Source organism: Aspergillus aculeatinus (genome assembly GCF_003184765.1).
Source record: "Aspergillus aculeatinus CBS 121060 unplaced genomic scaffold BO66scaffold_25, whole genome shotgun sequence".
NCBI lineage: Eukaryota > Fungi > Ascomycota > Eurotiomycetes > Eurotiales > Aspergillaceae > Aspergillus > Aspergillus aculeatinus.
This window is the reverse complement of record NW_020291494.1, coordinates 446,283-463,191: the sequence shown is the minus strand read 5'-3', so window position 1 is coordinate 463,191 and position 16,909 is coordinate 446,283. Positions and strand designations below refer to the sequence as shown.

The 16,909-nt window shown below is 54.7% G+C and overlaps 5 protein-coding genes and 1 non-coding gene across 6 annotated transcripts; 2 read left to right on the top strand and 4 right to left on the bottom strand.

Annotated features, from left to right (window-relative positions):
* Positions 1–343: 343 nt before the first annotated feature.
* BO66DRAFT_323337 (uncharacterized protein) lies at positions 344–1,626 on the top strand (the record flags this gene model as incomplete). The annotated part of the gene is made up of 4 exons (XM_025643801.1): positions 344–529; positions 597–934; positions 995–1,346; positions 1,432–1,626. 4 exons carry the CDS (start codon positions 344–346, stop codon positions 1,624–1,626), a joined length of 1,071 nt encoding a protein of 356 aa, XP_025503881.1.
* A 343-nt stretch (positions 1,627–1,969) lies between these two features.
* On the bottom strand, positions 1,970–2,041 carry BO66DRAFT_t161. Its single transcript has one exon. It is a non-coding gene; the product is annotated as a tRNA-Arg (tRNA).
* A 329-nt stretch (positions 2,042–2,370) lies between these two features.
* BO66DRAFT_411687 (uncharacterized protein) lies at positions 2,371–3,496 on the bottom strand (the record flags this gene model as incomplete). The annotated part of the gene is made up of 4 exons (XM_025649309.1): positions 2,371–2,409; positions 2,462–2,554; positions 2,606–2,820; positions 2,872–3,496. 4 exons carry the CDS (start codon positions 3,494–3,496, stop codon positions 2,371–2,373), a joined length of 972 nt encoding a protein of 323 aa, XP_025503880.1.
* Positions 3,497–3,723: 227 nt separating this feature from the next.
* BO66DRAFT_438759 (Zn(II)2Cys6 transcription factor) lies at positions 3,724–5,640 on the bottom strand (the record flags this gene model as incomplete). The annotated part of the gene is made up of 5 exons (XM_025651094.1): positions 3,724–4,565; positions 4,620–4,881; positions 4,942–5,378; positions 5,438–5,466; positions 5,540–5,640. 5 exons carry the CDS (start codon positions 5,638–5,640, stop codon positions 3,724–3,726), a joined length of 1,671 nt encoding a protein of 556 aa, XP_025503879.1.
* Positions 5,641–6,418: 778 nt separating this feature from the next.
* Positions 6,419–8,278, top strand: BO66DRAFT_420652 (uncharacterized protein; the record flags this gene model as incomplete). The annotated part of the gene is made up of 5 exons (XM_025649891.1): positions 6,419–7,085; positions 7,319–7,392; positions 7,450–7,826; positions 7,896–7,991; positions 8,044–8,278. Exons 1-5 carry the CDS (start codon positions 6,896–6,898, stop codon positions 8,276–8,278), a joined length of 972 nt encoding a protein of 323 aa, XP_025503878.1. The 5' UTR covers positions 6,419–6,895.
* Positions 8,231–16,278, bottom strand: BO66DRAFT_452076 (type I polyketide synthase; the record flags this gene model as incomplete). The annotated part of the gene is made up of 7 exons (XM_025651913.1): positions 8,231–9,287; positions 9,361–10,488; positions 10,522–11,480; positions 11,514–11,863; positions 11,944–15,836; positions 15,891–15,977; positions 16,054–16,278. The coding sequence occupies 7 exons, from the start codon at positions 16,276–16,278 to the stop codon at positions 8,466–8,468; spliced, it is 7,464 nt and encodes a 2,487-aa protein (XP_025503877.1). The 3' UTR covers positions 8,231–8,465.
* Positions 16,279–16,909: the final 631 nt, after the last annotated feature.

The following is a 16,909-nucleotide window of genomic DNA, read 5'->3' as shown; positions in this document are numbered from 1 at the left end:
GGAGGATCCGAGCGTTCTGTGACACTCAGGAGAGTATCCAATAGCGAAACTTTCCGGGGTTACTTACCTCGGGCATCCCACCTTAAGAGACGTCAGCCGCACCAGAAGCCTCCATCAAGACATGAAGATGACATGCCTGGCACACTCGGTCCGGGGAAATAGACAACAACAACAACGGTGATATGCTTATTTCCTGAACGCGACATCTCGGAGTAATATGAACACGAAGCAGAGGGCGCCTTCTGACAGGTGCTATTGATACTTAATGTTGTTGTCAGCCCGACTTTGAGGTCTGAGATGCTCGATGTGGTTGTAACACCATTTAGTTTACCCACTTGTCAGCATGTCTACTGCGGTTCTGGAGGAGAAGATACTTGTTGCTGACGACTTGTCTAGGGCTACCATTGACCTGGTGCCCAAGGCTCGCAATGATCTCTCTATCCACTTTGAGTCCTTCTATGGGGTGAAGCCTCGTCATGTCTCGCCTGCCTTCAAGATCAGTCTTTCAGATCTCAGCTATCAACCCAAGGTAAAAAGCTTATGTTCATGTTTGACAGTCAGAACAATGCTCATGCCTTCCACTTCCCACTTTCTAGGTCGAGAGACCCACCGCAGACTGGGCGGTGATGGCAGCATTCCAGGCCTTCCGATCTTTCCAACTCGCTGGCTACAGCCCCGTTCGTCGGTTCGCCACGATTGGAACTGGATCCGGAACCGATGCTGTGGGCGCCCTCGAGGTCTTTTTCCCTGAGCTGACCAGCATCACCATGACCGACCTATCGCCCGAGGTGGTCGCAACCGCCAAATTGAATCTGATCTCCGCGGTTCATGACGCCCGGAAGACGATTCAAGCGGTGGCTCTCGAGGCTACTGCCTTGACGGGGTATTGTTTGGAGCCATTGAAGGGACAACAAGTCTTCGACCTGATCTATGAGTGTGCTCACCTCGTTCCCATACGCTTCTTCGTGACCTACAACCTAACGCATGCCCCAAGGAACTTGCCCAACATTCCCCTCCCAGAGGGGGCCACCCTCCTGGAGGATCAGACATCGTCGACGTACTTCTCTGGCGCCGATCTACCTTATCAGATTCCTCCCTTCGTCGCCTCCGCGCTTCTCGACTTGCACTACACCAGCCTCGTTCAGGCTCGCGCGTTCAGCCTCCTCAGCGCGTCCGGGGTCATCTTGTCCAGTATTGGCGGTCGTGTGCCGATCGCAACGATCCTCGCTCTCGCTGACACGGCCGGCTTTGCAGGACGGATCCTCTCCATGAGTTGGAAAGTGCAGAGTGAGCCTGACTCGGTGATCGGTGGTTATGCAGCCCAACAGCAGCAGGGATTGGGTCCGGTGGGTTCCGAGTCTCTTGATCGTACTCTGGTTACAGGGCTGGTGAGACGCATGCTGACACACAGGACGCGGCTTTCCGGAGCAGTTCTACTTCTATCGCACCACCACTCTCCGATGCATCTTTCACGGTCGGACTCCGGCGGGCGCTGCTCTCCGGGCGCTACAGATTGAGCGGGAGTTACTCTCAGAGCGAATCGATGCCGTCACGGCCTTGGAATTGCACCAGGAGGGGGTAGAGTTGGGTCATCCGGTGGTGGTCATGGCGAGCGTTCTGAAGTGAGCGTTCGTTGGCTGAGGACGGCAACTATCGCACGGGGCTTTATAGTCAATCGGTAGTGTTGCTGTTTGTTTGAGTGAAAGAGATGAATGAATATTGCTCAATATTGTCGGTGCTGCTTGCTGCGTGGTGACACTGTTCGGGCTGATCCTCCGTAAGATATATAAGTCGGGTAGCATGCGATAATTCCACTATCTGATGGCACAATATTTGACTACAAGCCAGAAGTTACATATCGAGGCAATTTGCGAGGCTTTAGAGAAGGACATACCCATCTCTTATGGGAAAGGTGGGAAAAAAGGAGTAAGAGGGGAGAACTAGACTGAGTCTAGGGGAGCAAAAAGAATGACCTACGCAGGGCTCGAACCTGCAATCTCTTGATTCGTAGTCAAGCGCCTTACCATTGGGCCAGCAGGCCGGCTGTTAAAACTTGGCTGTTTCTTATAATATATAGTCCACCTGAGTGCTCACAATGCTTCAATGCCTCGCATATCTTCAACTCTCGAACATTGCAAGACCAGAAAACTACTTGAAGGAAGTCAACAGATAGATCGAAAAAAAAAAGAAAAAAAAGAAAAAAAAAAGAACTATGATAGACCACCAGTGTGAACCAACGACCTAATGCATTCTCCCTCCGCGGTTTGAACCTTGCCCTTTCAGCTCGCCTCGTGTTATCGGCCGTCTTCGGTCTCTCTGAGCCCAGATTGCGGAACGAAGGCCGCGACCGAACAAAATCTGTTTACACAGTCAAAGCCCATCATCATCCCTGTAGATGCTGGCCCATCGCTATGGGAAACAGTCAGTGTAGGACAGAAAAGAATTGAAGGGCCGGGCTGACCGTATCCCAGCCTCCACGCCCATCAACGAACCGCAAGTCCGTTCCGAGGCGAATGACACCATTCTCGTCGTGGTTCAAGGTCGAGGCATGAATCTTGACGGGGCAATCAGCGAGCATCCTGCAATCTCGCAAGAGCCTTCATACCATGTAGGAATCATGGAAGACCACATCCCCCGCCTCATATGCCGAAACAAGCCACCTGCGTTGGTGCTCCTCACCAAAATGCCTCGGATCCTGACTGAGCATGCCATTGGACATCATGTTCTGGTTGAACGCGGTCTTGGCCTCCTCTTCTGAGAGTCCTGCCGCTTGGGCCTTGCTAGTAAACTGGCCTTCGGTGGCCCTACCTAGGACGTGGCCTGGTCGTGTTAGCTCGAAGCGATCGATGGCCAGCTCCAGCAACTACAGACCGTTTTCAAGGTAGATCAACCCGCCCCCGTTGAGGGCGATATCCCCGACCGGAACCCACGCTGTCAAGACCGAGTCTTCCCCATGCCGCAAGAAGATATAGTCGTAGTGTACCCCAGTCGCTGGATTTCCAGGGAGATTATTCCGCAGGATAGTCCGCTCCAAAGCCCATGTGCTCTTGCCCCAGCCGGTGAAGTCCTCGACGAAGGCGATGAGAGCCGGATGTTTGCAGAGATCATTGCGATACCAGTCTTCAGCATGGGCACGAAGGGCCAGCATCATGAAGGTATCGGACGTGGTGGTTCCGGTGCCGTGGCGACCGGTTCCAAAGCCGGGGAAGTCGGTGGCGTCCTGAGAGCGATCGAAGATCCCCTCGATTGGGGAGGTCCGGGGATCCAGAATCCCGGTCGGCGCAAGCATCTCGAAATATTTCCTCCTTGCCTCAAGGACATCGGCGCGAGGCAGAAGCCCTTTCAGGTAGAGATACCCGTCTCGTTCCAATCGGTGCCGCATCTCAGCCATGGGAGTGGTACGCGGACAGGTTGCTTCGAGCAGACCCGTGCGTTGAGGGTCTAGTTGGCCATCGTTGACGTATAGGTCTGGAAAGTCGGTCTCGGGATGGGGCATGATGAGGATTCAGATCGTATAAGTTGCCAGGGTGAGAGGTGAATTGAGAACGAAAGTTGATGTTGCTGGGCCATCCATAATATACCTAGTGGTGCATTGTATAGGGCAACCCGGGAGAAAATTACCAAGAATGGCATTTCATCCCGATTACTAACTCATGTTACAATACATAAGCTGCGCCCGGACCGAAATTTCCCTTTGTGGTGTAAACCGTCCGACTCCATGCATCATTCAAGGTTGCCTTCGAGACCCCAGAAAGCTCGGAGGCGATGGCTCACTCTCAAGCATGGCCACCCCACATGCAGCTCGGCCTCAGCAACCAGATGCATCAGCTCTCGAGTCTCTTCGGGATCGTCGAACAGCTCACCACCCAATGCGATTGCCAGACCCGCGGTCAGCTTGGCGGGCATATATTCCGGATTCGACATGGCTATCCCACATATGACGCGAACCGCGTTACGCATCTCCTCCTCTTGCTTCTGCAGATACTGAGCGCGCCCCATGCCTAAGCTGGGCAGGCGGGGGTCATGCGCCAGTAATAAGATGCGAGACAGTTGGAGATATTGCTGGCCTGCAATCGGGCAGTCGTAGGTGTAGTAGATCACCGGGAGTAAGCTGTCCCCGTTCGCGCTGGCGGATGGTGCATCTCCCGGATTCTCCGGGCGAAGGCGAAAGGTCCACAATTGCGTTCGATGTGAATAGTGTATCGGCTGAAATGAGTCGGGCTTGCGCTGTTCCCAGTCCAGTACATACTGCCACAGTCGATCCCACTCCAACTTGGCTTTGGGTCCGTTACCGTAGGCAAAGGTGGTGACCCGTGCTGCGTGTGCAATCATGCGATATGTCCACGTAGCATCGTCAGCGGGCGCCAATGACCAATTTGCATTGCAGGAGGCAAGGCTGGGTTCAACGGCTCGTTTCACCATGTTGCCAATGACGATCTCTTGCCGCAGAGCCACAATCATGGCTGCATCACTGAATCCCGATGGTCGGACGTTACCACCCTTGATCTGGAGCAAAATCGGGGTGGAAACCGCATGCGATGTGAAGACCTGTTCTTCGGTTGGCTCTTATGCTAAAGTCAGCAGTTGGGCCGGTACTTGGGACAAGACCCAACACCTACCGGACATTTCTTCGAGTAATCTTAAGAGCATGGCGGAGGCCAGCACGCTATCGTCCAAAGCCTTGGACGTATCGTTGAGACTCGGGATCAGAACTTCAAGGCATCGCCCCTCATATTCATGCGAATTGCAGGAGCTGATCCCCATCGTCAACTCCCGATGTCGGGCAGATATTGCCAAAACGGCAAATAGGATGGACGGGTCTTTGGTAACGGTGGCCCCCACAACGGTTTGGAAGTGCCTGTCAGGAATGCAATAGTCGAACTACGCTCGGCCAATATCATTATTGTAATCCACATAAGTGCGATCGGGCACTTGGCTTACCCACGACACTAAATTGGTGAAGAAATACTTCACCAGCCGGGCCTCTTCCCTGGAAAGTGGCCAGAACTGCGGCGAGGCGGTCGACGCAGGGGCTGAGACTGACGGGTCAGGGTCATGGTCGGACGGAACTGCTGATCCTTGATTCTGCGATGCAAGCGGTCGCTTTAGAGAACGCTTTTGAGGACACTGAGTCGGTGGGATTGCGGAGCTTCTGTTGCCAGGGCCGTCCTCACCGGCGTCCACCAGTTCCGATCGAGTGGCTTGTTGAACCACTTTAAGTCTCGCGCTGGTCCGCCCAGGAGCAGACTTGCGGCGTTTGCGCTTGGACGATGGTATATCCACCAATTTGATGCGGAGGTCTGGCTGACGACTCTGGCTGCAAAGCAGACCCGCTCGCTCGCAAGGGGAGCAAGTGTTGCGATTGACAGCAAGATCACCTACATCACAACTGAGTACAAAGACCTCTCAAGTCAAGAGTGATTCCATTCTGACTCACATTTCTGGTGTTTATTGCGGCATCGCTCACTGGCAGTACGGTGGAATATCTGGCCTTAGCTCACATTGTGTGCAGACACTCCAGAGGCATAGATAGCCATACCATGCAGGAAGCGAGCGTCCACCGCGAGGAGAATTTCTGCCGAATGCTCGGCTGTGAGTTGTGTTGCTGTCTATGTTTAAGCTGTCGCTGGTCGATAGCATAGCGAAGCAGGCTGAGTTGGAGAGATGAGAGTACTGTACTATGTAGTTAACTAAGTTATTTGTTGTACATCATTGAAGCATTGGGGCTGAAAAGACGGGCAGAACCGAGCGGAGAGAAAGGCGGTGGCCAGTTCCTCCGGGCGCATGGTTTACCCGCCCCGCGGTCTTTTTGGGGCCGGTTCCGCAGTAAACAAACTCTTTGAAATAATAATTATGCTGCAGACAGACCTTCGACCTGATCCTGACAAAAGTACTGACCCTTTTTTTAAAACTAGCTTATAGCTAGCTATCCACTCACACTGGGAGTGATAAGTCTCCGAAGAATGCCCGAAGTTTGGCAATCATCGGCCGGATTGAGTATCCCAAACGAACCGTGCCGCAGCGGAAGGGCGGAACCGTTGATTCAATGAATCAACAAATCAATTTAGGTTCGACCGGTACAGTCCAGGATGAGACATCGGGTGGATCGACGCCTTGGTTTACGTCTGCATGGCCCTGATCCCGGAGTATGGGTGTACCGCACATGCACAAAGAATTATGCTCGAGCATGTGCATGGGGGCGTGAGGCATGAACAATGAGCGGCTGTCTACTCAAAATAGACCCATGATGATCTTATGGGGCCGCTGTCGATGGCGAGGCAGCAATGGACAGATGATGACCAAGCTCCATGTTTGAGGGCCACGAAGATTTTATAGATGAGGTTGGAGTATTGATCATACTACACCCTACGCCTAGCTGATAGCAACTTCCGGTATAAGGTCACCAAGCCGTTTTTGCCCGACGGCAAGATCTTCGTTATTGATCCATGCGATCACACGGTGCTTATTTTTACCTCGACATCCCTGCTGTCGATATCATCGATATCTTCACCTTAAGCTAGTAAATCCTTCAGGCCCGAACAGGGAGCAAGTAGTCAACGCACGAGCATGGCCGAAGTTGTTCCACGCCAAGTGTGGAAGATAGATTAACTCGAGATTAAACCAACTGCAACGTGCCGTAGGGTGTGCAGATCAGGCGCAAACCCAGGGCTTAGCTGTCGCGTACTGAGGTCAGACTCGGATCTAGTTCCAGCCTGCTACCATGCGCGGAAGGTGTCGGGCATCAGCTAAAAATCTTAGTCCAGGGGCTGGACTAGGTCAACCCTGGCCATTGAGCGCCTGGTGACTGGATTTGTATTTTCAGTCCTTCCTCACTTTCTTTGAAATTTCAAAGAATGCTCGTCGAGCTATCGAACGCAAATGGTGGTAACCAACCATGACCCTCAATGAGACTGGAGTGATCGCACCGCCTGCCGGGGTCACGCCCGACTTTGCGCACCCTACACGACATCTGCACACGGCAAATCGCGTGGTCGTCATTGTAGGGACGACTGCCAGTGCCATCTCTCTGCTGGTGCGCATCTACAGCCGGCTGGTGGTGGTGAGGAAATGGATGCTGGATGACAGTAAGTGGCATGGATGCGTCGGGTAATCACATCTAACCAACGGATCATTAGCTGTTCTCGTGCTTTCATGGGTGAGTGTCGGTGACTAGACGACTGGCATCGTCGACTGATTTGGAATGTTCATGGTGCAGATGTTCGCAGCCATCACACAATCCGTCTTACTCTGTGAGGTGTTCCGCAGTGTCTGCCCGCTTCCCGGAGATGGATCGCTAACAACACACCGGGGTTTTCAGACGGATACACTCACGCTGGGCTTGGTATCCATCAATGGGAGCTCACAGTAGAAGACTACAACAAGTCACTGAAGGTACGGAGTTCCAGTCGTGCCTGGTTCGTCTAGCACCCTTCATTGATGGCCAAGCAGGTTCTCATGGCTGGCGCAGTCATGTACATCCCAGCCCTCGGACTCTCCAAAATCGGCCTCATCATTCTCTATTATCGCCTGTCCGATATGCAGCGCAGCTGGCGAATCATCCTGTGGAGTTTCACGATCTTTGTCATATCCTACATGGTCATTCTCGAATGCTTGTTCCTCTTCGGCTGCAACCCGATCCAGAAGGCCTGGGACGTAGCCATTGAGGGGCAGTGCATCAGCCGGGCCTCGATTTTCTTGGCCGGCACGTGCGCCAGTATCTTCATCGACATTGTCTTGGTGATCACGCCTCTCCCGGTGGTGGTGGGGCTCAACATGGCGCCCAAGAAGCGCGTGGGGGTGGCCTGCATGTTTGGGCTTGGCGGACTGTATGCTTCGTCCTTCCTCGTCTACGTCGGTCGCACTGCAGCTACTGACGAATGCATGATCGTGGGTAGGTCCCTGGTTACCAGTTGTATGCGGTTGGTGTCGGTCGTCCCAATGCTGCATACCAACGACGAATCCTATCGGCTCGGGGCTATGGTGTTGTGGATGTAGGTGATGATGAATTCGCGTGGTGATGGCAGGGTGCTGACCGTCCTACAGCAACGTTGAAGCCAGTCTGATTATTGTCACGGCTTGCGTACCATCCTTCCGCCAGGTGTTTTTCTCTGGCTCGTGGAGCAGCAGTGGTAGTCGGGAGAGGGCTTTGAGTAGTTATAGCCTGCGGAGCGGGCAGCGACGACATCGCGGTTTCACCAACATGACACTGGACCTTGACCCCGATCGACCGGATTCTGTCGAGCGGGTCGTGCCTGGTAAAGCTCCTCAGGAAGCTTAGGATCATCTTCGCCCATTTGAGACGGGCTTCGAGTCAGGAGTTCATGGGGTTAAAAGAGTTTGAGTTTTGGCATTTGGATTTAGATTGAGCCAACTATAGAGACGACGTGGTCAGCGCACACATATTCTTCGGATTGACTTGATGGTAGCATAGATGTATCCATAAAATGCATTGATTTCCCCACCCTCTACAGCTTGAAAAACTGACTCTTCTCCGCCATCTTCCCTGCGAGCCCGGTCACCGAAACCGCTTGCATGACATCGAAGATGGAGCAATCCGCCTGCACCGTCGCAACCGACCAATTGCGCAATTCCACCGCCACTAAGGAATCGACGCCGAATTGCGCGAGAGGCAAGGAGGGATCAATCCCCTCTGGGATGCGACTGAACATTTCGGCCAATTTCGTGACCAAGGCGTTTTCGATGACCAAGATTGCTTCAGTCAAAGTGGTAGTGGCAGCCAAATGGTCTCTCAGACCGGCTTCCGGTGAGGAACGAGATGCAGGACCAGAAGAAGAGGGGGTTTGCTGCTCAAGAATGGCGAACCTGGCATCGCGGTTCCAGCCCGCAGTAGCCTCCGACCGGACCAAACCCCTTGGTAGCCCGGTGACGATGTGACAAGTCTCTGGGGTTCGGATGGGATGGCGGATGGCGGACGCGACCAAGGCCCACACCTCCTGCTCGGACACGGCGCGTAGTCCGAGGTTCTCGAGGTGATGCGTGAGGGGTTTCGATTCTGCGACGACGCCGACGGATGAGACCATTCCCAAGTCTATGGAGACGGCGGGGAGACCCTGACTTGCGCGGTAGCGGGCCAATGCATCCTGATAACTTCCCCCAGCAGCGTAGTTGGCCTGGCCTGCGTTGCCACCGAACCCACTGATGGAGGAGAGAAGAATAAAGAAGCGAAGGTCGGGGGGGAGAAGAGTATGCAAATTCCACGATCCTTGGACTTTGGGCTTGATGGCGGCGAGGTAGTCATCACGGGTCATAGTCTCGAAGATTCCATCCTAGAGTTGATGAGTAAGATTAGTGCTGATTTCTGTGATCTGTTGATGCTGACGGATCGATCTACATACGTACCTTCAGCACCATGGCGGCTTGAATGACGCCACGGATGGGCGGTAGGTGGCAGGCATGTTGCTGTAGAACCGGCTGCAGCTGAGTCGCATTAGTGACGTCGCAACTGACTAGCACAATTGAAGCCCCAGTGGTGTGTCGTAGATGTGCAAGCCATGGAGGAGTTTTAGTTGTGGTGGTGGTAGTAGATGTAGAAGTAGAAGCCGAAGCAGCGGATCGGGAGAGGAGGAGGAGATGGCGGACACCGCCTTCCACCACCAGCCGCTGGGCGAAATACTGCCCGATTCCCCCCACACCGCCGACGATTAGATAGGTCTCCTCACGTGACAGCATTACCACCGGTCGCACCGCCCGCTGCAGCTTCACCTTCACCTTCTCCTCCTCCTCCTCCTCCTTCTTTACCTCCATCACAATCTTCCCCACGTGTTGCCCGGTCTGCATCGTGCGAAATGCCTTCTCAATGTCTCCCATGTCAAATCGCGTGATCGGCCTGACCGGTCGAATCTCCCGTTTCTCCATCAATCCATTGATCGCTCCCAAGATCCGTTGCACCTCCTTACCTCTCCGTTCCCCGAGCGTGATCAGATCCAGCGACGCGAACATCGTACTCCGCCCAAACGGTCCCATCTCTACCATGCTGTTCTGTTCGATATCTCGCTTACCGATCTCGATGAATCGTCCAACCATCCCCACGCACTGCCACGTTTCGCGCAACAAAGCGCCCGCAAGCGAATTGAGCACCACGTCCACCCCCTTCCCCTTGGTCGCCGACATGAGATGATTCGCAAAGGAACGGTTGCGGCTGCTGAAGATGTGCGACGGGCGGATCCCGTATTCCTCTACCAGGAAGTCGCGTTTGTGCTCCGATCCGACCGTCACGAAGATCTCTGCCCCGATCCACCGCGCGACCATAATGGCGGCTTGGCCGACACCCCCCGTGCCGGAGTGGATGAGCACTCGTTCATCGCGCTGGAGACGTGCCAGATCCACCAGGGCATGATAGGCGGTGATAAATGCTAGGGGGATGGAGGCTGCCGTGAGGAAGTCCATTTCCGCGGGCATCTGGGCCACGTTGGTGAAGGGGATACGCACCCTGGTTGCGAAGTAGCCGAGAATGAAGGCATACACCCGCTATCCAGCAGTGAAGCCAGCGGCGCGTGCGACCGGTCCGGCGTGGGTGATCACTCCGCTACATTCAAAGCCCATCCGCGTTTCGTCGAGCTGACCCAGCGCAACCATGATGTCCCGGAAATTGAGTCCGAAAGCGCATGGCTCGATCTCCACACAGTCGTCGGCAAGAGCCTCGTCGATAGTGGGATCTTCCGTAAACACAAGGCTGTTGAGCAGACCCGGGGTGGCAACTTCCAGCCGAATGTTCTGGCCAGGGGTCGACCAAGGCCGCATCTCGGGGGCCTGAGGCCGCGTGGTGCCCACCAGCTGGGCCTCCTGTTGGTCTTCGTATACCCGTGAGATATGGATCGCGGAATCCCGCACAGCGTATTCGGTTTCTGACTGAGGAGCCGAGGATGCTGCCAATGTGTTGCGGACAATGTGTGCGATATCAGTCGCAGTTGAGAGAGACCACACGGGGGCATTGGGGTCCAAGTCCACCGAGACGTATCGGCGAAGAGGATTCTCACAGCGCAGGGTGCGGAGGAGACCTTGATGCAAACTGTTCAGAGGTTCTTCCGCATTGCATTGTGCACCGCATGATACCCACACTGTAGCCCGACAGCTGCTGAGCACGCGTTGAAGGGCATGGAATTGCTCAGCAGTAGGGTCATCCAGCATTGGCTGAAAAAGCTCGTCTAAGACGATACAAGTTTTGCCATCGGCAACAACCTCTTCAAGCGAGGAGACAACGGAGACGCCAGACACAAATTCAGCAGCTAGCCCGTGCTGAAGTGCTTGCTGCCAGTCTTCCGGCGGGTTGGTTCTAGAAATGAGCAGAACCTCTGTTTGAGTGGCAGATGTCACGTCTGTCTTGGCCGTCGCAACGACTACTTCTCCTTGGTACCCGTCTGCGTTGAGATCTGGCTGGAGGTGGGAGCTGACCGACTCGAAACCGGCCTGCACACAGAGCTCCTTCCACAGGCCACTGGCATGAAAACTGGCCTGCCATCCTGGAAAAAGTCGGAAAATAGTCTGCAACGCACCATCGCCCAGGCTGGGGCCCCAGAGGATGCATCTCCCACCAGGAGCAAGAAGAGCATGCAGTGAGCTGGGGGTCTGAACCATTTCCTTCACCGTCAACAAAGCTGATGCGGAAAGAATAAGCAAATCGTAGCTTCTCCGGGCATATCCCTGGGCATCAGGCTCCGCGTTCAAGTCTAGAGCCTTGCACTCGATGTCTGCCTCATCCTTGAGGACCGTATCCGCGTTCTTGACCAGTCCTGCACTAGAGGCAGTGACCTCGTAGCGAGAAAACAGTCGCGTATCGTCCTTGGTCAAGGTCTTGATAAATCTCCGTGTATTGGCACCATTGCCCGTTCCAACCTCGAGGATCCTGGCCCGAGGACGTTTGTGGCCATGAAGCTCGAGCAGCCGAGTAATACCGATTCCAGTCTCTCTGAAACAGAACAACACTCAGCCTGGTTCTCGGCCATGAATTCTAGCAGGATGTCTTTCGCCTGGGCTATTCCAGACAGGACATCAGGAAGCTTCTCTCCGAATCGACACAGTAATCTTCCCTCGACACACTGTCTCAGCTCTTGTGTCAGCGCTGCCATTCCATGCGCGGTAACCCCCAGGATGTCGAGAATCGGACGAGCCCTTTCTGCAACGTCTGTCATCCATTTCCAGTAACTGGAATGCTCAGATGCAACAAGATCTTTACCTTGAAATTGATGCAAAGCATCCACAATGAACATGACAGCCGCGGTTTGTAGCTGAGAAAGATGGGGATGGGTCCCGCTTGGTGCATCTGGCTCAGTCAAGTGCTCAGGTCGGACGAAATCAATATCTGGCTTCCAGACCGAGGTATAGCAGAGTCTGTCGTCGGGCATCCGCATCGCAGGATGCGGACCTAAGGACTGGCACCAGAGCCCCTGGACAGTGAGAACCGACTTTTCGGACTCCGCGCCTGTGTTGGTGACCCGAATTGAGGTTTCGAACCCGCGTCTGCTTACCCTTACCAAGGTCGAATTCGCGTGGAACCGGTGACCTGGGGACGCTGTCAAGTCCGCGGAAATGTAAAGATCCTGAATAGATGTCGGGATCATTGCGGCGCGCTCTTCGCTTCCCCCAACGGGAAGAGTCTGGTAGGCTGCATGGAAGACTGCGTCTAAAGTGGTAGGATGAATGATGTGGGGTTGCTGGTATTGCTGGGGCATTGTCGTCGCCGAATCGGCCACCTGAATCACTGACTGCGCGTATCCAGGAGCGGATTTTGCTGACACCAGATTCCGGAAGACAGGGCCGAGGCACAGACCTACGGCGTCTAGCATCCTGTACATATCCGCGGGGTCAAGGGTACGCCACGTACTGGGAGGTACTGGTAATGGCGCAGCAGTAGGAGCAGGAGGGCCTATCCAACCGGCACTCTGAGCCAGAACTGAGGTACAACAGAGCCCCTCGCAATGCAACGTCGACGAGCCATTCATCTGTTTGACAGACTCGATCAAGAACTCATACCACCCCTGTCCTTGACGAACCTGATCGCTACATGCACGGAGGGACAGTTGTACCTCTACTCCCTCCGCTGAGTCTTCCAGGATTAGTGGCTTGTGAATTCGAATCTCCTGCAGCTCATAGCCATGGATGGGTTGGGCTGGTGATTGCAACTGTCGCAGTGCCTCAACCACCATGCTCATAAACCCCGCCCCGGGATAGACAATTTCTCCCTGCACGATGTGGTCGCGCACCCAAGGGATACCACGAGGGCGGACTATATGTCGCCACGTGGGCGTGGTCAGAGTCGATCCTGGTGCAGGAACCCCAAGAAGATCGTGAGGGATGACAGTTCGATGGCGGAGTTCTTCGTTACGACGAGGTTCTGCCCAGTATGAGGTCTCGTGGTTCCACGGGTAGGGTGGAAGGTTGGTCAAGACGGGCAGCGTGCTCCAGCCGCAGGGGAAGTTGACGGCTTCCAGGTCAACAGGATAGCCCGCTTGCAGAAGAGTGCAGACGAGCTGATGCATGGTCTGGACAGCGTTCTGGCCACGCGACAGACACGTAGCATAGGTGATTCCCCCACTACTCATCTCAGGTAACGTCAACGTTTGCCGAATAGGACCAGACAAAGCGCCATGCGGGCCGACCTCAACAAGCATGTCAATAGCGGTCCTGGTGGCGTCAGAATCATCGTGACACAAGTTACGCAACGAGCTCAGAAACTCCACCGGCTGCACCATGTTACGCACCCAATGGTCGGGGTGAGCAATCTCTGCAGCCGACGTGATCCTTCCCCCCGTGGTTGGGGACGAGTAGATGATGCCGGTGTCAACTACGGGGTTCAGCTCGAGGAATCGCGACAGCTGGGCTCGGTACGCCTCAGCCAGCGGCAGCATGTGGTGCGAATGATAGGCTGCCTCGACATGAAGACGACGCACAAAGACACCACGGCCATGGAGTAGTGTCTTGATTTCCTCAATCGCACACTCGTCGCCCGAGATGGTCACGCTAGACGGACTGTTCACGCAGGCGACGATGGCCTTGCCGGATCGAACCTCAGCCAGCGCCTTCTCAGCATCCTGACGTCCTAGGCCCACCGCGACCATGCCTCCTCGACGATCAAGGAGTTGTTGGTACTGACTGGTCAGAACGCCTCGAATGTACACGATTGCCAATGCGCCTTTCAGGGTGATGGCTCCGGCGGCGTAGGCAGCACCGACCTCTCCACTGGAATGAGCGGTGACCCCTGCAGGATAGACGCCCCAAGAACGTAACAGGTCGACTAGAGCAAGCTGAATAGCCACGCTCAGTGGCAGACTATACGCGACCTGGTTAAGACGACTTTCCTCGGCATTTCGCTGCAGTTCCTCCAGGGCAGACCACGTAGCACCCATTGACTTCAAGCAAGCGTCGACCTCGTGTATGGCATCACAGAAGACCGGGTAAGCGTCGAGCAGCTCGCGACCCATGGCAAACCATTGAGCGCCTTGACCAGTGAATACCATTCCCACGCGTGGCACACGCATACTGCGCTGGGTTGTCAAACCTGGGGCATCGATGGTGGCGTGTACTTCAGTGATCGACGAGCCACTCCAGGCTATGGTGCAAGGAAACCGGGTGCGTCGCTGTCCGAGGGTAAAAGCCAGCTGATCGAGCAACTCTTCCTCGCTTTCCTCGCTTCCCTCGCTTTCACGGATCCTGGCCGCGAGATAGTCGCAGAGATTCTCGCCCATTCTGCGAGCAACTCCGGAATCTTTGGCACTGAGCACAAACACACGAGACCGCTTCTTAGGGTTTGAGGTGTTCACCCTTCCCGAGAAAGGGGTACTCCGCTGCAGTATCTCTGGGCTTTCTATAATAACATGAGCATTCGCACCTCCATAACCAAAGTTGTTAATGGATGCCCGCCGCAGCGACAGTGAAGGCCATTCCTGCAGACTGAGGGGAATCTTCAAGTTTAATGCATCAAATGCGATGTTCTCGTTCGGAGACTCGAAGTTCAGATGCGGAGGAATAGCCTGCTTCTCCATGGCCATGACTGCTTTGATAACACCCGCTAGACCACTAGCAGCTTCCGTATGGCCGATGTTCGTCTTCACCGAGCCGATCAATAGCGGGCACTCAGTGCTACGTCTGAGGCCAAACACGCGCCCAATAGAACGAGCTTCAATGGTATCGCCCGCTTGCGTGCCTGTCCCATGGGCTTCAACAAAATCGGTGTCGCGCGGATCGAGACCAGCCATCTCATAGCATTCTTGCATCAAGACCTCCTGTGCCTCCTGTCTGGGCGAAGTCAGAGTCGCTGTTTTGCCATCCTGGTTTGCGGCCGAGTTGCGAATCACAGCACGAATTGGGTCACCGTCTCGGACTGCTGTTATCAGGGGCTTGATGACAATACTGGCAATTCCGTCCCCACGTCCATAGCCCGTGGCTCGAGCATCGAAGGCGAAGCAGCGCCCTTCCGCCGACAACAAGCTAAGATTTGAACCGGCAATGAACATATCCGGGTTGAGTAGGATATTTGAGCCACCCACGATGGCCATGTCTGACTCGCCCGCCCGGAGGCTCTGGCATGCCAGATGCAACAGCGTCAGCGTCGTCGAACACCCGGTGTCGACCATCAGACTGGGCCCGCGGAGATCGAAGAAATGGGAGATCCGGTTCGCGATCATTGCTGCGCCATTACCCGTGAGGAAGGACCGAGCTAGAGTATCGGGGTCGCGCAACAAGCTGTCATGGTCATCTCGGAAACAGGTGCCTGCATAGACGCCGGTGCGAGAGCCAGCCACTTGATCGAGGGGGAGACCTGCACTTTCTAGGGCCTCATAGGCGGTCTCTAATTGCAGGCGCACTTCGGGATCCATTGTCTGCAAATGTCAATGGTCTCTACACTTGCAGGCACGAACGAGAATGGCACCCACGCTGGCCGCGTCGGCTATCAAATTGAAGAACGCAGCATCGAACCGGGAAATGTCCTCCGCGAGGAAATGCGCGCCTTTCACATATGACTATGATTTGTTGGCAGAAAATTCAACAGTCTTCCCCACCCGATCGGCGAGTCATGCAAGGTGAGTGTTGACATACTGTCCCTAGATGTTCCTTGTCCGGATGATACCAGCTCTCCGCGTGAAATCGAGATTTCGGAGTCGGAGACCAGGCAGTCTGCCCGTTGGCACAGAGATCCCAGAGACTTTCGGGACTGGACGCGCCACCGGGAAAGCGGCAGGCCATGCCGATGATGGCGATGGGCATGACCTTTGGGTTGCGTTCGGATGCGTCGGTTTCACTCGAGTTCACAGCAGAAATCATCGTATAGGAAGGCTGATCACAGTTAGACGCTGAGGCGGGTATGATGTTGAAGGTAGGCCAGTTGATCTTGGGCTTAACTTGCAATAAGTGCTGACCAGCGGAGGTTGATGCTACTGGAGCATTCCTCTTATGAACTAATGGCAGCTGTCGCAAAGATCGTAGTCTTCCATGTTTAGTGTGGAAGGCAAGGTAGGCGTCCGGTCTGATGACGGGGTCTTGTGATGAGCAATTCACTCGAAAGGCCATTCTAAAGCTGCTGGGTCCGGGTTGGGCGCGCTTTACTGCCTGGCAATCCGTAGTCGAATGAAAGGATATTTTTCAGCTTGTGCTGGACCTTGATGCATCGCATCAGGTGGCTCTGATCAAGTACGTTTGTAGCAGGGCGAGCCGATCACCAACGTTGCGAATGTTGAGCCCGAATCCATGTCACTTGGGTCGTCTGATTCCATCTCTGATTAGGCTTTTGCTGTACCTTGATCCCTCAGCAGCCGCAGACGTGACGCAAGTATTCCCCTGTTGCAGAATAGCAAGGAGGAGTCAAGCATTGATCCACTGCGTCCGGAGTATCTGAAGGCCCGAGCAAGATTACGCTGGTGTTCATATCTGCCTATGCTACGGAGTCACGCGTCTG